The 22,289-nt window shown below is 42.2% G+C and overlaps 1 protein-coding gene across 32 annotated transcripts in view; it reads left to right on the top strand.

Moving 5' to 3' along the window:
• LOC105483059 (fragile histidine triad diadenosine triphosphatase) overlaps positions 1-22,289 on the top strand; it is a 1,492,666-nt gene that overhangs the window by 1,438,267 nt on the left and 32,110 nt on the right. For 2 of the 32 annotated variants that reach the window (XR_011620121.1, XR_011620123.1), the window contains one exon: positions 3,969-4,144. The exons of 29 other annotated variants lie outside the window; for them this stretch is intronic. Coding sequence is in view for 1 of the 3 variants with exons in the window: in XM_071091996.1 (XP_070948097.1) it covers positions 15,006-15,058 (53 nt within the window). In the remaining 2 variants the exon portion in view is untranslated. Of the gene's footprint in view, positions 1-3,968; positions 4,145-15,005; positions 15,059-22,289 lie in introns of all 32 variants that reach the window. One more of the 32 variants, XM_071091996.1, reaches the window with a different exon arrangement.

Genomic DNA, 22,289 nt, shown 5'->3' with positions numbered 1-22,289 from the left:
CATCTTTGCACCTTTGTTCATATGCAAAGTGTTTTCTCAAAGTGAGGCCTTCTGCATTTGCACCTCCCCACACTCTAATGAGACCCGTGCTGCTGCCAAATCACATTCGGAGACTGTTAATGCAGCAGGAGCCGGGGAAGGTCTCTTCTCCATGGAAGCGCTCCGCTCACCCAGGTGAAGCAACAGCACTAATGAGCGCCAGGAGATGACCTTAAAACAGAATCCTTCGCTGGCCCCGTGCTCGCCTGTAAGGTCCTCATTCTTTAGTCTTTCTGTCCCTACAACTTGGCAAAAAATTTGTCTCGTCCCTGTCTTTATAAATTGGGGGCGGGGGGTGGTGGATAGCTCAGACTCTTGACTTTAATTCAGATAATTAATGTACTGAGTTTTAAATTTAGGGAGTGGGAGGGAAGGACGTGTTTTGCCAGCTTTTAAATGTAGCGGAAACATAAACGCCGCGTTGCAGGATTAAAATGAATGATCAGTCGACTAACATTCATCCCATGCCTGTTATGTATGCACCATTCAGCTAGGCAGGGCTGGGGATATCACAGGGCAGGCATGGCACCTGACACGTGTCTTCAGGGAGATGCAGTCAGTCAAGTAGAATAGTTAAGATGTATACCCGTATCACTATAGTTTAAGATAGAGAGTGTTCAAATAAATAAATAAAGCCTGTAACTTCAGAGGACAGATTCTTTGGAGTATCTTTTCTCTGTTCTCACTGCTTCTAATTCAGACCACCATTTTCTCACCCTAGAATTATAGCAGCAGTGACGTGACTAGTTTCTGGCCCTCAATGAACACCTGTGATGTGCTGGGCACATAAAACAATTGTCACACATGTCCATGTCAAGAGACCACCGAACAGGCTTTGTGTGAGCAATAAAGCTTTTTTTTTTTTGAGACGGAGTCTCGCTCTGTCGCCCAGGCTGGAGTGCAGTGGCCGGATCTCAGCTCACTGCAAGCTCCGCCTCCCGGGTTTACGCCATTCTCCTGCCTCAGCCTCCCGAGTAGCTGGGACTACAGGCGCCCGCCACCTCGCCCGGCTAGTTTTTTGTATTTTTAGTAGAGACGGGGTTTCACCATGTTAGCCAGGATGGTCTCGATCTCCTGACCTTGTGATCCGCCCGTCTCGGCCTCCCAAAATGCTGGGATTACAGGCTTGAGCCACCGCGCCTGGCCTACAATAAAGCTTTTTAATCACCTGGGTGAAGGTCGGCTGAATCCATAAAGAGAGTCAGTGAAGGGAGATAGGGGTGGGGCTGTTTTATAGGATTTGGGTAGGTAATGGAAAATCACAGTCAAAGAGGGTTGTTCTCTGGCGGGCAGGGGCGGGGGTCACAAAGTGCTCAGTGGGGGAGCTTCTGAGACAGGAGAAGGAATTTCACAAGGTAATGTCATCAGTTAAGGCAGGCACAGGCCATTTTCACTTCTTTTGTGATTCTTCAGTTACTTCAGGCCATCTGGATGTATATGTGCAGGTCACAGGGGATGTGATGGCTTAGCTTGGGCTCAGAGGCCTGACAACAATGAGTTAAGAGAAATGGGCCAAGGATAAGAAGGAGTATTACAAGGAGACTGTTGGGAACTAGAGCACACACAGGCTTCTGTCTGAATAGGCCAGAGGCTTTGGCTACAGTTAATTATTGCCAAGCAGGGTAGAGGAACCTGAGCCACTAAGTACACATTTGTTTTTTTGTTTTGTTTTGTGTTGTTTTTTGAGTACAAATATAATTATTTTTAAAATATTTTAAACACTGTGTAATCCATACAGAGCATTCAGTGTGCCTGAGCTGGCCTGGCACTTGCCATGTGGCAGCCTGTGGCATATACTACACTAAGGTGAACACACCAAGGCTGAAGTGACTCAGAGAGTGTCTGTGGAAGGGAGAGTATTTGATACACATTTGGAAGAATGGGTGTAGCCTGGAAAATGGCTTTCCAAGTAGATGAGAGAGTGTGAACATTAGGTATGGACCTAGGGACCTTGAGGTTGTGGTCAGAAAAAGACAAGGACTCTGGCGGCTGGAGACCAGGGTATGAGCAAAGGTCAGAGGACATGCCATGGAACCTCAGGCCAGAAGGGTAAGTGAAGGCCAGATACCCGAGTGACCTTATGTGCAGGTCCTTTACCCACTCGAAACCTCACTCTGCTTGTCTGTACAGTGAGGGTGGTGACATCTACCTCCCAGAGTTGTTGGAAGGAGCTGGTGGGATTATGCATAGCAAATGCTTGGTGGTGTGTCTGGCATTGATACGGAGCATTGGGTCTCCCTGCTGTTTAATAAAATGTGGGCTTCATTTTGCTCATTCCGTGGCAGTAGTGAAGAGCTTCTTCTTTTGTTTTTCTTTTTTAAAGTCTATATTTTCACTTATGTAGGGAAACTAAACATTCATAAATGTACAATGAAGGAAATAACAATCATCTACGTTCTCATCACCCAGAATTAACTAAGGTTAACATCTTGGGAGATTTGCATTGGCACCCAGTCTTTTATTTTTATGTTATTCTTGATTTTGCAAAAATGAGAACACATCCATCACAAAAACTTGTTAAAACACAGCAAAGTACAAACATGAAAGCATTTAAGCCTACCATCATAATACTAGGTGCAAATCATTTCAGACAGTTTTATGTGCATCATATGTAAAAGGATGACTGCTTCCTATAGGGTTATGGGATTGCCGTAGGGATTAAATAAGATATTCCAGGTGAAGCATTGAGGTAGCACAGGCCTGGCATACAGTGCTCAATAAATGTTGGGTCATCATAGTCAGCAAATGAGCAGGTGCAGTTCTGCAACTACGATTTCTGTATCATGTTTCATAAGAGTCTAACGTTCAAGTTGGATCCACCTTTCAAGATCTTTCCCTACCCAATTGCAAAGAAATGTTCAACAACTCTTTGCAATGAGCTGGGAAGGGGGGAGATGGTCAGGATCCTTGGGAATTTCACGAGCTGATAAAAAAGAGCTCCAGAGACAGAGGAGGTCACAAAATGTGACCTCTTTCTTCTTCCTTTCTCTCTCTCACCCTCCCCCTTCTCTCCCCCTCCTGCACTCCTGTTATGGTTTAACACTCAGCCACTGGAATGCTCAGAAAATGCTTATGAAGTCCTCCTAGTTACATTTTAGACTCCCTTTCTCTTCCTGAGGAATATACACACTGATCCCAGAGTTAATGAGTATTGATCGTGACATCTGTCTTCACCAGTGGCCCAAGAAAGGGGTGCACATGTTGGCTGCCTATGGTTAACAGCTCAGTTGAAGACAGGAAGCGAATTAGCTGTTAGAAGGTGGTCCTTTGCACCTGAAATTCATTATAGCTTTAAACTCATTTTGAAAATGTGTCTTTTAACTCTCTGAACCAGGAGTAAAAGCCCGGGCCACTTGGTGAGAAACCTGTTTTGCTTAGTGATTAAAAAATCTGGCACTGCCTCATTCTTTGAGCTTTGCGGAAATTTGCAATAGCTTCTTTTTACCATAAAGCAGGTGTCAGGCGAAGACTTTGTGTGTGTTTATGATCGTTATGTTGTATTAAAGAGTCGTGTTGAATTCCAGAATGAGAACAAGAATGCTGCATATTCCTCTACCTGCAAAGCAATTAAATTATTGTCTGACATGTTTATAACTCCAGAACCAGTAATCAGCTTTTACTCTGAATAGAGGACATGGCGTTATAATCCAGTGCTTTGCTGAGAGGTTCATATTTAGCATTTGCATTTGATAATTTAATTTAAATAATACTGAGTGAGCACAGCCACACTTCTTGGCAATTGTCAAAGTAATAGAAAAGAATGCAAAGCACAGCCTGTTTTTTTGTAAATAATTTTTGTATTCCTGAATGGTTTTCACTTCCTTGGTATGAACCTCTGCTGCTCTTGTCGAATAGACTAGAAAATGGTAGGAGCCTGTATAGTCACAAGTATTATGTGTCTCTTTGTTCCCTTTCTCCTCTTCCCACAGAAACAATATCTGAGCAATCTCCAAATTTCCATGTGATTGTGAAAGGCCTGCAGTGAAGCATTTAAAAAAATCGCCCCCACAAGGGACTTTTTTCTTGCAAGACGCCTTTATGTATTATAGATCAATTTTCTGATAAGAGTCTCTGTTCCACAGTATATTTGGTAATTTCAGCAAAAGTAAGTACTTGCCACAGGAATAGTGAATCCCAAGTTAATGCCCAACAATATCACCAACTAAATGAAACACATTGAAGAAAGAATCTCTTCTCTTCCTTATCCCCCTCCAAAATAAAGTTTATGGGATGATTTCAGGATGTTCATTTCTAGGACTGTCTAGCTGTCATATTTCTTTACCCAATTTATTTACTTCAGGGCACAGGGTGCCACCTGGTTTCCAGACACATTGCTGTTTCCACTTTCTCCCCTCCCCTTTTCCTCTACTTCTCATGAACAAAATATCCACAGATTACTTCCATCCCTGTTGGGGGAGTTTCAGGGCCTTCCCATCACAGGCCTTGAGAAACCAAACGTCCATGCCCTAAAGGTATTTTTTTCCTCCATTGTGCATGGTTGTATAGTCTTGCCCAATAGGACCTGCATAAGCTTTCTCAGGCACCACATCTTGCTTAGAGCTCGGGGAGGTCAAACAAGGCCTTTCATTCTTACTGTGCCTCCCAGTTCCCAAGACCTCCCTAGTCACCCAAAATGCTGATTGGTTGCCAATATCACATATGTAAGTCTATATGTGCCTTCAAAGAAGGTTTATTTTACTAAGAATGGCATTTTCTGACAGATGTTGTTTAAAACTGAGTTAAATAAAAATATTTAAGTAGATTTCCTAGTGTTTCTAGAATCTTCTTAGGGAGGGAAAGGGAGTAATAGGTGGAGAAGTGCAACTTCCCTTTGGTTTGTTTAGATTCAGCATGTCTGGGCATGCACAAGCCTTTCTAAGAGTTAACCAATGTGGCTGGAGGTTAGCAGAGGCTACCCTGCCAATCGTATTTTAAATATGTCCTGGGAAATAAGGCCTGAGTGTCAATGCCAACTGAGATGACTCTCTTTCCTCTGAAGAATAGCCCTTACTCTCTGCCAGACACAGTGTTAGATATTTTTCATCTGGAATCTCTTTCAAACCTTCCTGAAAACCATGGACTCAAACAACTGTGGACTTCATCAATCCATTTTCCGGAGGCTGAAACTGAAAACTGAAGTGAGCTAACCTGCCCATGGTCATCCTGTTGGGAACAAAAGTACTAAAATCTAACGCAGGTCTTCCCAAACCCAAAGCCTATACTGTTTGCACAGCCTCATAGGCTCCAGCTGCTACTTCTGTGTGTATATTAGCAAGCGTTCTGTCAGTGTATAATGTGCTAGCTACATCTATGGCCTTGGCCTTTGATCAATATTGATCACCCCTGAATTCTTGTGAATCCTGGTACATCTGAGTACGAAAAGAGTTGCGGGTAGCCAGGCAGCAATGTTGCGGCCATAAGCAGTGACTTGTGCATTTGAATAACTCACAGAATCATAGCATTCATGTGGTCTGAGGGGAAGCCCTTGGTATAATCTTCTTTCCTCCTGCTCTCTTGCTCTTCTAGTGAGAATTTACCTAAATCATATAGCACTATTCTAGAGCCTACCTTAGTTCGTCTTAAGATCTATCTACCGTTAGTGATTAAGCGGAGGAAGGAGAGGGGATAAAACATTTCTGGGTGGCATAGGCGCAACCCCTTCTGCCTTAGTGTTTTTCTGAGCTGAAATACTGTCTTAGATGTCCTAGATGAAATACTACCAACCAAAAAGGGGGCTTGAAGAAGGTTTTTGGTTTGGGAGGTTATGATTCTGGAATGTTTCCCAGTAGAGTGGCTCTGAGAAATGGAGCCATGGTGTTCAAGGAGAAATCACCAAAACACAAATTGGCAGCCTCTTTGGGACCCTAAGCAGTGCTCCAGGCAAGTTTAATATACTGTTCTTGTGGTAGTGAATGTTCAGGTTCTTCACAGGAACGGGGCTTATAAAATCCTGTGAATATGGATACTTCATCATAGCAAATGTAATGATTTTCATTTGTTTTAATTCTGTGATTAGTTCTGTTAATAAAAATGTCTATTTAAGCTATTTAAGACACCCACTAAAATGCTATAATATTAATTTCATGGAAAAAATCCAACAGAACTATATTAGTTTTTCCCCCATTAAGGTAACATTATGGACTTTTAATGGCACTCTCAGCAATAATGGTTTTTATTGACCTAATTATTAAATGAATTAAAATCTGTCTCAATGCTTTGAAAATTATATGATACCAGCATCAAAGAGAGAGCCATGGTGGGTTACCGTCTGGTGAAGCAGGAGAAACCCGGAACCACACCCTCCTTACATGGATTGGTTCATCCAAAGAAATGATAAATAATACTCTAGTTTCATTAGATGTATTTGCCTATCACTATTTATAAAATTTGTAAGGTCAGGCACAGTAGTTCAAACCTATAATCCCAACATTTTGGGAGGCCAGAGTGGGCAGATCACATGAAGCCAGGAGTTTGAGACCAGCCTGGCCAATACGGTAAAACCCCATCTCTACTAAAAATACAAAAATTAGCCAGGCATGGTGGTGGGCGCTTGTAATCTGAGCTATTTGGGAAGCTGAGGCACGAGAATTGCTTGAACCCAGGAGGCAGAGGTTGCAGTGAGTAGAGATTGTGCCACCGCACTCCAGCCTGGGCTACAGAGCGAGACTCTGTATCAAAAAAAAAAAAAAAAAGTAATATCAAAAGAATACTTTGTGATGACTTACAACTTTAAATATGGAAAACTTCTCTGTTTTCCTTGTCTCTCTTACACTTTTCTCTTTTGATGTTTTCCAAAAATAGTGTTAGAACTTTAGCAATGATGTTAAATATATGATGAAACCTATGAAGTTTTCTAATTAGTTTTAAATATAAAAGTAATGTCAGGGGAATAAATTTTTACAGTACAAAGGGAAGAGAGTAAAATTTCAAATCTCACTTTTCCAAAAGTACCATTGAGAGTTTGAGGAAGCCATTTCTAAAAAATTATTGATTTTTGGCTTCTATTAATATATGACTTTATTTTTGGCACAGATAGCAAATATGTGACACCCACACCTCTAATTCCCTCTCCCAAGTCAGTCATCATTAAAGGATTGCTGCACCCTTTGTCACTGAGAACACTGCAGTCTTCGAATTCATGTCAGGACTGTGCTTCAGAAAAACCCACCCAATGTGAACTGACATAGGAATTGAACCCTCCTTTGCATCCCTGGTGATCACTCACAATTATAAAAGCATCTTCATAGACACATACACATGAATCTCATTTGCTCATCAAAGAAATGCTGTGAGAGAAGGACAAGAATTATCAGTTCTATTTTAGCAGACAGAAAAACAAGACAGAGTAAGGAAGTGAATCAGAGAGCTACAGTAGTTTATGGAGTCTCAAGGAAGGCCTCTTTGAAGACTGACATTTGAGAATAGACCCAACAGAAGAAGGAGGTACATGAAAAACGTGGAAACAGAGTGTCACAGGCAAAGGAGGAGCTGGTGTAAAGAGCTTAAAGAGGGAAGGAAGCCCTTGTGATCAAGGGAGAGATACAGGGCCTGGGGATGTAGCTAGAGACCCACAAATGGGTCTGGGTGGCCCAGAGCCAGGGTAAGGGATTTGCATTTCATTTTCATTTTACTGGGCACCATTAGAGAAGATGAAAGGAATGGCCTAACCCAATATATGTTGGACACAGGCTAGACATACCGCATCTTGCCTCAACAATATCTACCCAATCAGCAGACACAGTTTTCTCTTGAAAGCTAACTAGAGTGAATCATGTCTTGCGGCCGGTGCTCACTTCTGCGCTGATGAACTCAGAAGGTGGTATTCCCTGTCTCCACCTCTTTCCTATAGCCATGGAAACCTATCCCAAGACCAGGGTTAAAACCATACAGCAGGGCGCACTCAGTGGAGTTCTGGTAGAGACAAAAGCAAGGAAAAGTTCATTGTGCGTTCTGTCAACACTGAGCAGCATAGGACTTCCCACAAGCAGACCAGCACATAAGCCCGTCTGAACTAATAAGAGGAGGCATTCCCTGGCAGCCACTTTTTCCAATCTGATGGAGCTCTGTGCTGCACAGTGGGGTATCTCTTACCTTAATCCTAAAGTTTTACTTTTTATTTCTTAATTTTTTTTTTGTTTTTTGAGATTGGGTCTTGCTCTGTTGCCCAGGCTGGAGTACAGTGCAATCATAGCTCACTGCAGCCTCAAACTCCTGGGCTCAAGTGATGATCCTCTCACCTCAGTCTCCTGAGTAGCTGGAACTACAGGCACCCACCACCGTGCCCAGCTAATTTTTGTATTTTTTGGTAGAGATGAGGTTTTGCCATGTTGCCTAGGCCATCTTACCTAAATCCTTATCACACAATTAAACTTACCCTCACTCTTCTGTTTTGGTTTGCTTTAATCCCCGTATCCTTTGTGAATATAGCCTTATTTTATATAAAAATAAGATTAAGTGTTATGGTATTTTTTTATTTTTTTTGAGACAGAGTCTTACTCTGTCGCCCAGGCTGCAGTGCAATGGCACAGTCTTGGCTCACTGCAGCCTCTGCCTCCAGGGTTCAAGCAGTTCTCCTGCCTCAGCCTTCCGAGTAGCTGGGACTACAGGCACCCACCAACGCCCAGCTAACTTTTATATTTTAGGTAGAGATGGGGTTTCACCATGTTGGCCAGGCTGGTCTCGAGCTCCTGACATCAAGAATCTGCCTGCCTCGGCCTCCCAAAGTGCTGGGATTACAGGCGCGAGCCACCAGCCAGTATTCTTTTTAATACTGATAATGACTGGCTGAGAACTTACTGTATGCTAGACCCCACGCTACATGCTTTGCATTGCATTCTCTCCATCCTTTGAGGTAAGTTCCATTATTATAGCCATTTTACAGGTAAGGAAACTGAGCCATGGGAAAGTTAACTCATGCTTATCTAAGATCATACTGCCAACAAGGGCAGGGTCCAGGAGGTTTAACTACAGAGTCTATACTCTTAACCAAAAAAGGGTCTTCCCTCATACTGTCAAATAGAACAAGTGTGACTGAACTTTGGAGGAAACTAGGCCTAGCTTTGAGACCTGTCTCTGTTTCTTCAACTGTAAATTGGAGCTTATGATGGCACTGACCTCAAAGGGTTTGGTGAGATTTAATGAGATACTATAAATAAAATGCATGGAGAGTGCTTAGCACACAGCAAGTGCTCTACAATATCACTTGGGCTCTGGGCCTCAGTACCCTGATGTATGTCATGGAAGATAATAGCAGCTGTCTCCAAGGACCACTGAGGGACTTACAAGAGGCGGCGCATATAAAGCACCTACACAGGGCCTGATGTTTTGCTAGGTGGTGACTGCTTTTGTTAATCCAAGAATGAGTGATCTCTTGAATTTGTGGCCTCCGTAGCAAATGACAGTAGCAATGGAGGAAAAGCCACTGGTATCTCCTCTGTAATTTTCATCTCTGAAACGGGAATGAGCACCGTTGTTAATAACATGCGAGTATCTGAATTTGAGTTGTGATGTTCATGTCCTGGAGCATTTTTAATTGGTGCCATTTCAGAAGGAGCCATTTGTGCTATAATGGAAAGATTCAGTGCAAAACCTCTGAAGGAAAGTCTGATGTCTATTATTTAGTTTAAGTCAAGTCCCGACAACAGTATGTTCTAGAGAATTGCAGATGTTCTCAGATCATGTCACATTTCTCTAAACACCATGTGTGATGTGTATCCGATGGAGCAATCTGGTATGATGAGGATAAGGCTCTTTTTTTCATAGTTTAAAAAAAAACAAATGTCTGGCTAAGCTCGTGAGAAATAGCCTGCATATGTGGCAGTGAAGATGAATGGATTCTTACGCAGCGTCTCATGGAGAAAAGCTCCCCAAGTGTTCCTGTGTGAAATGCTGTACCTTTGTCACTTTGGGGGATACATGGGCCGGGCCTGAGCTAAAGGCATTGCTAAGCCTCAGTGAGGAGAAAGTGACAACCCCTGTCCTCACTGGGCCAACTCTCAAGTGCCAGATCTTTTTCCCTCCAAAGCCAAACTCCCATCAATGAAAAATAAAGACAGAATGATTTCATCTTTCAAATGAGGCAATGAGGCAAGCCCTTCACTCTGCAGGTTTTAAAAGATTTAAATCAACTCTTTCGTTTAAAGTCCTGTCCCCTCATTTGACCAAAGTCGTGTAAATCCTGCATTTTCTTATATTATTCTCTGACCATGATTGGAAGAAAATGTTCATTGAATTCTCGCAAGGACTGAGTTTCTGGGGAGATAGTGCTAGAGGGGAAGAGGGGGAAGGTTTGAGTTTGATGAGCACTGGTCTGGAAGCCAGGAGGTTCAAGTCTCTTTACCACTAGCCATGTGACCTTGGGCAAGGCTGGCTCCTCTTGTCATCTTTGGTAAAACAAGGGACCTGGACAAAAGTTGCCTTCATCACGAACACACTGTCAATTCTGACTTTGCCCTTCCTCTCTTGAGGCGACGATCTACACTTTCTTTCTGGCCTGCGGTAGAGCTGTTTCATTAGTTGGCCTGAAAAACAGGCTGCTTCATTATTTGGCCTGAAAATTTCCCTACTGCATTTTTAATGACCTACAATAGGTGGTCATTAAAGTAGCTTCTTACCTGGAGTCCTCAGACAGCGTCTGAAATTAGATGCAAAAGCTTGAGTGTAGGTGAATTTTTAAGGGGTCAGGGGAAGGCTTTGCAATTTTCATTTATGCATTCAATGAATATCAAACACCTATTCTCTACCAGGCACAGAGCTAAGCAAGGGAAAGAAAATGGTGATCTGGGCAGATAAAGTCCCTGACCTCCCAGAGCCTGGAAAAAGGAATAAATAAGCAGTCACAGTGCAGGCGGATGGAGGTACAGTGGGGTCAGGTGGAAACTGTGAGGTGCTATTGGAGCTTCAGAGAGGAGCACATCACCCACACTTCATCAGATTTTCAAGGAGGTTTATGATCCCCCCCAAAAATAAGAACCTCCAAACTAAAGGAACAGGAATTTGATATGATGGTTAGGTGAACAACATATATAGAAATAATGATAGATGGACAAATATGTTTGAGATGTTCATTCATACCTAATAAAGCATTCAGCAACACAAAATTGGATATAAAAGCTTGAAATTATCTTGATTGTTGTCAACACAATGGCAGCTAATATACGTTGAGCTCTTACTATGTACTAGATTCTTGTTAAGCATTTAACATCTGTAATTTCCTTTAATCTTCATCAAATCTTTGTGAGGCGGTATAATCCTGTTTTACACATGAGAACACTAGGGCTCATAGATGTTATCTGTTCAGGGTCTCTCAGTCCACCCCACCACCCCAAAAATGTGTCAAATCTAGGATTTAAACCCACGTCTGGGTTATTCCTAAGCTTCTCGTTAGTATAGATTTTCACAATTTTCAGATCACAGTGAGGGTGTACTTGGAACCCTCACCTTCCAAATAGATTGGAAAGTCATGTTTCTTCAATTGTGTTGCCAGACAGGACCAAACTTTAGATTAAAAAATCAAAATTTTGCATCATCTGTTCCTTCCTGTAGTAGAATACATTCTTTTCTAGGTAGACTTTGAGAGGCCCTCAATTATCAGCTGAAATGGAGACAGTTTAATACACCTGTTCTGAGGCCCAAAACCATCCATGGGGTTCAAAGGAGAAACAAAGGTCTAAGGGACTTATGAACAATTTAACATTTCCAAAGCACCTGGGATTACTCATTCCATTTGACACAGAATACCATAGTGATGATTAAAACCAAGACACCGAATACCATAGTGATGATTAAAACCAGGCATGGGAAATCCATTTTGGGGCTGCACAGCTCCTACTCTCTTCCAGTTGACCTTGGTGCCCCCACTTTCTGGGTGTCTTTATGATGTCTTCCTTCTTCTATGAGAGTTTGATCCAAAAGATCCATAGCCCTTATTGACAGGGTTATCCCCAAAATACCTGGCCTTGTGGAAATGTCCTTGCCCTAGAATTGCACCGTTTTCTTAATTCAACAAGCCTTTACTAAGGACAAGGCCTATGCTCAGCATTGGGACCCACGTTTCATGGAGTACATGCTCAATAGACCACAACACAGAGAAATTAGAGATCCTCCAACTCAACCTGCCTTAAGGGAAGGAGAATGAGTTTATTAGCTCATGTAACTGAAAAGTCTCTAATAGTATTGTTGATCCAGGCGTGGCTGGATCCAGGGGCACAAGCAATGTCATTAGGGGCTTTGGGTCTCTCTACTTCTTTCAGGCAACCTCTCCTCAGTGAAGGTAATGTGAATACCAGAAGCCTGAGGCTCACATCCTACTAGCTTATGGTAGAAAGATTGTGGGATTTTTTTTCCCCCTCAGTAATGCTTATAAAAACTTTGCACAAAACATGGCCCAGGTTAAGCTACATGATCATTGCTGAGCCAATAACCATGGCCAGAAGGATGGGGTTCCCTGAGAGGCCAGATATGGATTATGAACCCACCCCAAGGCCAGTTAGAAATGGAGTCAACACCATCCAAAGCATGAGGAACAGGATAGTTCCCCACATGAAACAGTGGTTCCATGAAGAGAAGGAAGCAAAAGAAACAACACACAACAGGCCTAAGCACATAGCATTAATGGAGCCCAGGCAAAGTCAGGGAGAACTCAGAAAGGATTCCCAAAGATGCTGACATTTCATCAGAGTCCTGAAGCTTGAATAGAAATTCAGCAATAGTACAGGAATGTGACCTGGAGTTTAGTCCTGCTTTACTAATGTTCCAATAGGAATGACCTCAGAAAATAATATTCATTCATTCATTCAAAAAAAGTTTACGTAGCACCTACCAACCATATAGCAGGGACTATGTTAGTGCTGGGACTGTGATGATGAACAAGACAGGTACTGGTTTGGCTCTCATCGATATTACAGTGTTAGGGAGACACATATTAAATAACTGCACAAATGTTAAAAAAAATTATCCTTTTCCTAAGTGCATAAAAGGAGAAGAGCACTATAATAGGGTTATAGCACACTGATGCCTGTGTTTCAGTTTTCCTAACTATAAAATGGAAAAATTCTTGCTTTCTCCTCCTACAATCAATCAATAACAACAAAGCAATGATTAAGACAGATGAATTCATTTACACACACACACACACACACATACAGAAAGAGAGACAGAGAGAGACAGAGAGAGAAGCAACGAACACCTTGAAGTAGTAAAAGTGTAAAAGTTTGGGAAGCTGCTCTTACTGTAATTACCTGGCTGGCTCATTGCATGCCACCTTAAAATGCCTCCTTTTCCTACTGCCCAAATGGTTAATTTGCCCTCTACCTCTTAGTGTTCCTGACTCAGTACACTGTGTCCTTAAACCATTGTATCTATGCTAAGTACAAAATGCTATCACCGGCCTTTTATTATTTCCTCCTGTGAAACATTTGGGGTTCAAGAAAATGCTCTTTGATATGCAAGCAAAGGAAATCTGGAAATGCTGCTTTTAAACTACTGGTCCTATTATGGAACAATTTACATTAATTATACTATTTTGTAACCAATCTTGTCACAAAAAGTTCCCATTTTAGGATCTGCTTTTACAGGCATTTCCAGGGGAGAGGAATTTCTCTGCTCATTTATACACTCCTGAAAATAGCACTGGATAACAGATGAGACTACAACTGCAAATGGCGCTGTGATGATGAAGTGGCATTTACAATGGGAAGCTTTGGGAGTGATGGGAGAGGAGTGTCGTGTTTGTGCAGAGTCACTTTTATGTGGTGGCTTCGATTCTTTATTCAATGAAAGCCAGATGCTTATAGTTAACATTTGTAATGGGTTCACCTTCCCAGGTAGCTCATAAAATCCCATTAATAAATCAAAGGGCCCTTCTTAACAGAATTTCAAGGGATGCTACAATGTCACTGATCTATTAATGAGTTAGGGGCCCTGAAAACTAGATTCATAATTTTTCTAAAGTCTCCACTCCCCTTCCTCCCTATAATGCATCCCCCAAAAAGACTAGACAAAGAATTCAGACATAAATATCTCAATGTCACAGGCTAGCCATGTGTCTTCCACAAGACAAAATGAGTTACCAAGAGGAAAATTCCTGAGTGATTTAAAAGATACCATTTAAATTCTATTAGAATTTTTTAAAAATAAAAGGCAATGAGTTAAGTGAGAATAAGATGTAAACCTTCCTGCAATAGTTGATTGCTAATGAACAGAAAGTATTAATCTTAGCAACCAAGAAGAGAAAAATGCATAGTGTTTTTCATTAAATCAACTAAATGATTAAATGAGTTAGTCAGTAGAAACCATTTTAATTTTCTGAATGTGAAATGTGCAGCTTATAACAAATAAATTCAAAGCACCTTTCTAAGCAAGTTTTGACCATAAAAAATGTGGGTTATAAAGATGTTTGGTATTTTCTTCTTTATAGATAGTCAATATTTTAAATGCAGTGACATTAATTGTGCAGAATGAAATGCCCCTACTATCTGGGCTTAAAAAAGTTGGCATCCAGTGCAAAGTCCCTAATGGATCTTCAGCACTATTACAAAATGATAGATTGTTGTCATAGTCATTTTAGCAGCTTTCAGAGCTGTTATATTTTTAATTAAATTGGCTGTGAATTTTTTAAGTAGCAAAGGTTGATAAACTAGCACACAGTGCAATATCACTATTCTTCTTAGCGGGGCTGTCATAGTTGGTACATTTATGTGCATAATCTTCTTAACATTCATAAGTCTCTTTGGTCTCAGGCATTGATCTGCAAGATTACTTGCTGTTTGGAAATGGGGTAAAAAAAGAAAACATAAAAATGAACTCAGCAAAGAACATGATTCTGAGACATTGCTTGGTGGGCTGAGAGGAGACGTAGCCTCATAACCCCACTATAAATTGGCCTACCGTCTTCCTTTGTTGTACATCATCAATAAGAGAATGCAGATGTGGGTGGCAGGTTAATGTGCAAATTCTTCTACCGACAGGTTTTGAGAGGTTTCTGTCGGCCAGGCCCTGGGCTGGGTGCAGGGACACAAGGGTGAGTATAGTGGAAGACTTAAGACACTGATCCAACTGAATAAATAGGGGCCAATTCAGAGAAGTACTGTATAGGAAAGGACCAATTTAGAATGAGGATTGTAGCCTGCCTTTAGACCTGTTTAGGGAAACCTGCCTGGGCCCTAACCACAGGAGGCAGGGAAGAAAATGTGTTCCAGGCAGAGGAGCAGCATGTACACAGGTGCAAGGGTGGCAGGGAGCCAGTCTGAAGACCTAAAAGGCCATGGGGCTGGAGCTCAGAGAAGGAGTGAGATGACAGAGGAAGCACCTTCTGCCCTGGATACAGCATCTGCATTTCCAGGAAGCTCTTGGGAGTTGACTGGCTGGCCATAGGGATAGCTGTCAGGATGATTCGATTGAGGCAGGATGTTCAAATGATTGCAGCTTACTAGAGGAGGGCAGCCTCGCCTTTGGTGTGTGTGTGACTTCTATTGGCCATGAAAAACTGAAAATCAAAGCCCAGGAGAAATGATGGGAGAGGAGAAAACATGGTTAATAGAATTACAGAACCTTAGGGCAGGAAGGGTCCTTACACACTGTGTCCTTTGCTACCATCCATTTGCAGACTAGAAAGGTGAGCCCCCGAGGGGCCAATGTCACACTTTGATTGGCAGTGAGAAACCAGCCTACTTTGTTCTTAAAGGAGGACACTTCCTAGAACACTATGTCCCTTCCTCAGAATTTCTGATTTTCACTCTAGGTAAAAACATTCCCTTATTTATCCAGCACATAGATGGTAGCTAGGAAGGTTTTGCAGAAAACAAGATAACATAGCTGGTAAGAACATGGAGGCAGAGCCAGAGAGGCCTAGGTTTGAATCCCAGCTAAACTGAGTGACCTTGGAAGGATATATAAGCTCTAAACCTCAGTTTTCACATTTGTCCAATGGGACTAATAGTAGTGCCTACATCATTGGGTTATAAATATTACGTTATCCTTCTTGCAAAGTGCTTCCCTGGATTCCTGGCATGTAGTAAGTGCCTAATCCATAGTAACTGTTATCATCTCAGAACAACTGAGCTAATCAAGAGATCAGTGAATGAATTATCTTGTTCCCTTTGTAGAAAAAGAAGATGGCATTTTACTTTTCATAAAGAAGGAGATGCCTTTGAAATGTGTGGGGTTTTTTTGTTTTTGTTTTTGTTTTTGTTTTTTGCCCCTTCTGCTTCTGGTGTGCATGAGAAATTTCACATTCAGGCTACTGGCTCTTCATGAGGACATAACTTCCCATTGGTTCATGTATCCTGATAGTTATGGGTATGTGAAAACCAATAAATAACACTTAAAGGCCACAGATAATGAAAGTTTAACCACAACTCAAAGAGAAAAATGCTGGCTTTACTGTAACATTATTTGTCATGGAAATAATTCAAGATTTAGAGTCATACAGACCTGAAACGAAATCCTGGCTGGATCACTTATTATCTGGGAGATATTGAGCAAATTAGTTAACCTTTCTGACTCTCAGTTTTTCAACACCAAAATGAAGATATTATTTATGATACAGCATGTTATGAGGTTTACCTAAAAGAAGGCAAAATGTCTAACACATAGTAAACACCCAACAATTTTGGCTCTTCTAGTTATACAGACCAGCCTTCTGATAATTCCCACTGAATTCACCATTGAGAAGAGGGTAGGGCTGCACTGAATCCCATTCAGTTATGCAGCCTTTGTTTCTAAGGTAGAAAGTAGGTATCATTTTCAGCAATGCAAAAATGACCTCCACGCCCTCACATAAAGCATTTAGGTTTGGTACCTTGATTTCTTCAATAAGGCGTTTGCAGCAGCAGCCACAGGAACAGCTGGAGTATTGAGGGAACCTCACAAGATAGATGACTACATGGGGAGACTGTATTAGTAAAAATTGTGTGTTGAGTAAACATGGCAGTTACTTTCAATGGCATAATCTCCATAGTTTCCAACAAGAGGCTGTGCAAATTGCAAAGGAGGGAAAAGAATATCTCTGCTTTCCTACATTGAGGTTACAGATGAGCCACAGAGCAACCATTTGTATTTGCAGGCAATTTCCATCATTCTGCACGCGTGCTCACCCTGGCAACATTTCAAAGCATTATTCCACATCACCGTAGTATTTTATCACGCATCGCATGTCTGACACAGTTCTTTCCCTGGCAAGAGAGTGCTTCAGGCTAAGTTTCAGATTTTGTCAGTAGGAAAAAGGAATTGTTATGATCCAGAAATGGCTGGGGAAACATACCTTCAAGTGCTACAAATTTGTAAAGGTAAAGCTCCAGGTAGAAAGAAAGAGGAGGGACAAGGAAGCCCATGTCTTGCCAGCGTCTGTGTGTTTTTTGCATTAGCAGTGGGGGTCAACTTCTGACACTTTAAGTGGAGAGGGAGGTGGAAGCTGCACCCCAAGTAATTCACATTATTAACTCTTCTGTCTCTGTTGTGCAGCAGTAGGTGGGTCAGCATCTTTATTGGCATGGATTATCCAGGCATCTCATTCTGCCTTTCACTTTGGGTGTGGCCCAGACTTGGCTGAAAAGGATGATAAATTTCCCTCCTTACCCTCATTTCACCCATCAAACCAAGATATATTTACCTGGTGTCTTGTTTCTGCCATGCTGCATGCCAGACACTGCAGAAACAACAGTGAACATGACAGACATGATCTCAGAGCTCTTAGGCACCATGACAGAGCCTCTAAGAGGGGTGCTGAAAGTGTTGGGGGAGTGTGTGAGTGGGGCACTGACTCAGATTTTTGCGGGGTGACATCTACATCAAACTCCAAAGTTGCATGAGAGATTACGAGGAACAATCCAATGTCTCCTACTCCTGCCCACTCCACCTTCTTAGCCTGGCTGAAGGATGTCTGGGATATGAGAGCATGGTACAAATTTAAGTAACTCCTTGTTTCCCAAATATCAAGCATTAATCCTGGTATTTGCCATGTCTAGAAACTACTTCTACTACTATTTATGTTTCTTCCAGTAAACTTTCTTTTTCTACCTGAATACATGCATTAAAAAAGGAAAGATGCTGCCAGGTGTGGTGGCTCATGCCTGTAATCCCAGCACTTTGGGAGGCCAAGGTGGGCAGATCACTTGAGGTCAGGAGTTCAAGGTGAGCTTGGCCAACATGGTAAAACCCCGTGTCTACCAAAAAATACAAAAATTAGCTGGGTGTGGTGGTGCACTCCTGTAAACCCAGGTACTCGGGAGGTTGAGGCAGGAGAATTGCCTAAACCCTTTAGGCAGAGGTTGCAGTGAGCCAAGATCATGCCACTGTACTCCAGCCTGGGAAACAGAGTGAAACACTATCTCAAAAAAAAAAAAAAAAAAAAAAAAAAAAAAAAAGGAAAGATTACGTCACTAATCACTTCTGGAATGTTATACTGAAAACATTTATAACATGCCATAAATAGAAGGTGGTATGGTTTGCATGTGCGTCCCTACCAAATCTCATGTCGAATTGTAATGCCCAGAGTTGAAGGGTAGGGCCTAGTGGGAGGTGATTGGGTCATGGGGGCAGATTTCTCATGAATCCCCTTGATGCCATCCTCGTGATAGTGAGTTCTCATGAGATCTGGTTGTTTAAAAGTGTGTGGCAACCTCCCCCCACTATCTCTTGTTGCTCTGGCCATGTGACCTGACTGCTTCCACTTTGCCTTCCACCATGATTGGAAGCTTCCTGATGAGGCCTCCCCAGGAGAAGATGCCAGCATCATGCTTCCTGTACAGCCTGCAGAACTGTGGGCCAATTAAACCTCTTTTCTTTATAAATTACCCTGTCTCAGGTATTTCTTTATAGTAGTGTCAGAACAGACTAATATAAAAGGCAACTGTAAAAGTAAGTACAATAAAAAATAAAATAGTGTTATTAAATGCCAACTAGATTCTGTGTTGGAGCCTGAGGCCTGTTCTTTTCTAACACAAGAAGGTTGATCAATAAGCCTTGGTGCAGGAAGGACAAAGGTGCACCAAACTGACATTCTCCAGGAGACAGCACAAGGAAGAAAAACGATGTTGAACTTAAAGAATCACTATGTGATTCAACATTTTTTAAGGTCATGACTGTGTTTTACCTAAAGCCACCTTCTGTGCCTACCTACACAGTGGTGGTTTGTATCCCACACTCTGGGAGGAACCAGGCAAGACTGGTCCAGTGGAGTTGGACCACACAGTTGTAAGTAATGAAATAACAAGGCAATGCATGGCTTTCTAGGCCTTGTGAAGGAGTTGGGATTTTATCCGAAAAGAATGGAAAGACAGGGAAGATAGCAGATGGCTGGCTAGCACAGTCTGATTTGCATTTCAAAAAGACCACTCACCTGCAGTGAGAGAATGGATAGTGAGAAACAAGACTGGTAGAAGGTAGAGAATAGGCTCTTGGGGGAATCCAGGAGGAAGAAAATAGTGGCAAAACCTAGAAGAATGGCTGCAGGGAGGGAGAGAAGAAGAATCTGTTAAAGCTGTTGATTGATTGGATAAGGGATATAATAGGTGCTCAAAAATGTTTTCTGAATGATATGACTCACAGACCTTCACCCTAGAAAGAGCAGGTCAGTCCCATCATTCTTTTATCATTTTTTGGCCAAGAATCCTGAAGCATTGCACCTGTGCTAATTGAAAAGTACAGTCAATATCATCTTTCAACTTGGTCCCCATTCTCCTCCCCAGCTTCCCTTCTGACTTCCTATTTAAGGTTTCTAGTTCATTCACATGACTCAGAAATAAGGTCTGCAAACCAAGGAGAAGTGATAATGATGTAGTCTCCTATGGTTCCTTACAGGAACCAAAGGATGAGGGAGGTTTCAGTTTCCCCCATCACTTTCCACTTGTCCCAAGACATTGGTTTTTCACTGGTGGGGTATGGGGGTTGTGGGAAATCACTTCCCCCAGAGGAGATCTGGCAATGTCTGGAGATGTTTGTGGAACATCTCCAGATGTTGTGGGAGGTGTGTTCTCGCCACATCAAGTGGGTGGAGACCAAGGATGCTGCCAAACTTCCTACAATGCACAGGACCACCTCTCTCAACTAAGAATTATCTGACCCAAAACCTCAATAGAGACTGAGGTTGAGAAACCCTGTCAGAAAGATGGAAATGTCAGAAAGTGCCTCATGAGGGCAGAGAGAGAGGGCTGTGGTAGGGCAAGTGCTTCTATTGGGACACTATTATTTGCTTTTTTTGTTTTGTTTTGTTTTTTGTGAGACCAAGTCTTGCTCTGTCACCAGGCTGGAGTGCAGTGGCCTGATCTTGGCTCACTGCAACCTCCACCTCCACCTTCCAAGTTCAAGTGATTCTCCTGCCTCAGGCCCTACACTATAGGCATGCGCCACTACTCCCAGCTAATTTTTGTATTTTTAGTAGAGAAGGGGCTTCACCATGTTGGCCAGGATGGTCTCCATCTCTTGACCTCATGATCTTCCCGCCTTGGCCTCCCAAAGTGCTGAGAATACAGGCATGAGCCACTGTGCCCGGCTATTATTTGCTTTTAATAACCTGTGTGCTGTTAGAGGTGTGTGCGAGTTGTGGGCCAGGAGGATGGAAACAGAGAAGCACAAATTCCTCTGGGTATTCTCGGATTAGAGTCAGAGCCAGGCAGCCAATCAGAAGAGGCAGCAGCCCCAGACTGGTCCCTTACTCCCCAGACACCTAGGGATTTGCTGGATAGCAGAGGCTTTGAGGTGACTTCCATGCGGAGTCAAGTTGTATCTGCAAGGGCAGGTCACTAGCACCATGGTACCACAGCAGGTGTGCTGAAATTCCAGCAATCTTCCTGCTGTCTTGGCTAGTTTCCAAGCCTGCCCAGAAAACAAGCATCTCTGCTTTTAGAAGATGGTAGCAATGATTACTTTTTCCTGGGGGAAAATAATGCCAGAAAGATAAATACTTTGTAAATCACTGCATGCCTCCTGCCTGCAAGCTTGGAGTCTGTTTGTGAGACATTTATCTCCTTGTATACTCACCCCCCCTAAAAAATTATCATTTAATTAATAAAACTAATAGCCTGAGGTATGCTGATCAATAAGAAAGAGAATGGAAGAAACCGAATATGATGCATCATGGTATTGAACTGTCTGCAGAAAGCTATGAGCCCTTCCTCTTAAATGAACGTGCTTCCAGTCCACTGAGATACTGAGAGAGCGGGGCTGAGGTGTTCCTGCAGCATTCGGGAAGTTAGAGAAATGGCATGTGCAGACATCCTGTTCTGATTCATGAGTGAGATGAGCATTGAGTTTCTCTTTATTTAATGGACGTAGAGACTGTGGATGGAAATGAGTTGACTTTCATGTCAACTGGCAGCTCTGTTTTCACTTTTGCGGACAAAAATAACTCTCTCTTTAGTATAGGCACACAACAACCCAGTAGTTAACTACAAAATCCAAAATGGGGAAAAAAAATCTCTGATTAAATATAAATTGATGGCCAGGCACAGTAGCTCATGCCTGTAATCCCAGCACTTTGGGAGGCCAAGGTGGGTGGATCACCTGAAGGTCAGGAGTTTGAAATATAAATTGAGAGATTTTCATATACTTCTTTAGGAATCAGAGAGATCTGGTAGGTAAGTCAGGTTATGTAACAAGTCAACAACTTCAAAGGTCTGTTCTTCACTCTAAATTGGAAGAGTCTCTGTCTCTGTCCACTGTTCCTTTTCACATTTTTCTGAGTGTTCCTTCCTGAGACATCTCTGAGAGGTCTCCTAAAAGCTAGATGTTAGACAAATGCAAATCTAGAGCATATGTGGTGATAGCAAAGGGCTCTTACTTGGCTTGAGCACCAGAGTCTCAGTGGTGGATTCAACATTGCTATCATGACTTTAGAAGCAAATGGCAGCTTGCAAAGGTTACCCCATCCCGTGGGCGGCATCTTTTTTCTAGGGCCTAGGACACAAGGAAGCACTAAGCTAATCTTTATCTGGGACCAAGTAGAGATAAAGAAATGTCCTGGTTTCAATACCCAGCAAATGCATCCAGGCTGACATTGGTAATCAATGTTGCACAATGAAAATATCACTAAAATGCATTAGCAGGATGAAATCCATAACTTTTGCCATCTCTGGGACCACTGGGAATCCTTCCTTTGTGAACTCTTGGGCCGGGGATTATCCTTTCTTTGAATTATAGTGAAATCTGTCTTAAGTGATCATTTAGGGACCATCCAAAATTTGTAACTTGGTAGAGGTTGAACTTTAGCTAAAGGTCAAACAAAATTCTTCTGGAAACCTTAGGGGTTGCTTAAA

Source organism: Macaca nemestrina, chromosome 2, assembly GCF_043159975.1.
Source record: "Macaca nemestrina isolate mMacNem1 chromosome 2, mMacNem.hap1, whole genome shotgun sequence".
Taxonomy (NCBI): domain Eukaryota; kingdom Metazoa; phylum Chordata; class Mammalia; order Primates; family Cercopithecidae; genus Macaca; species Macaca nemestrina.
The sequence above is the reverse complement of the archived record's forward strand: the minus strand, read 5'-3'. Positions and strand labels throughout refer to the sequence as shown.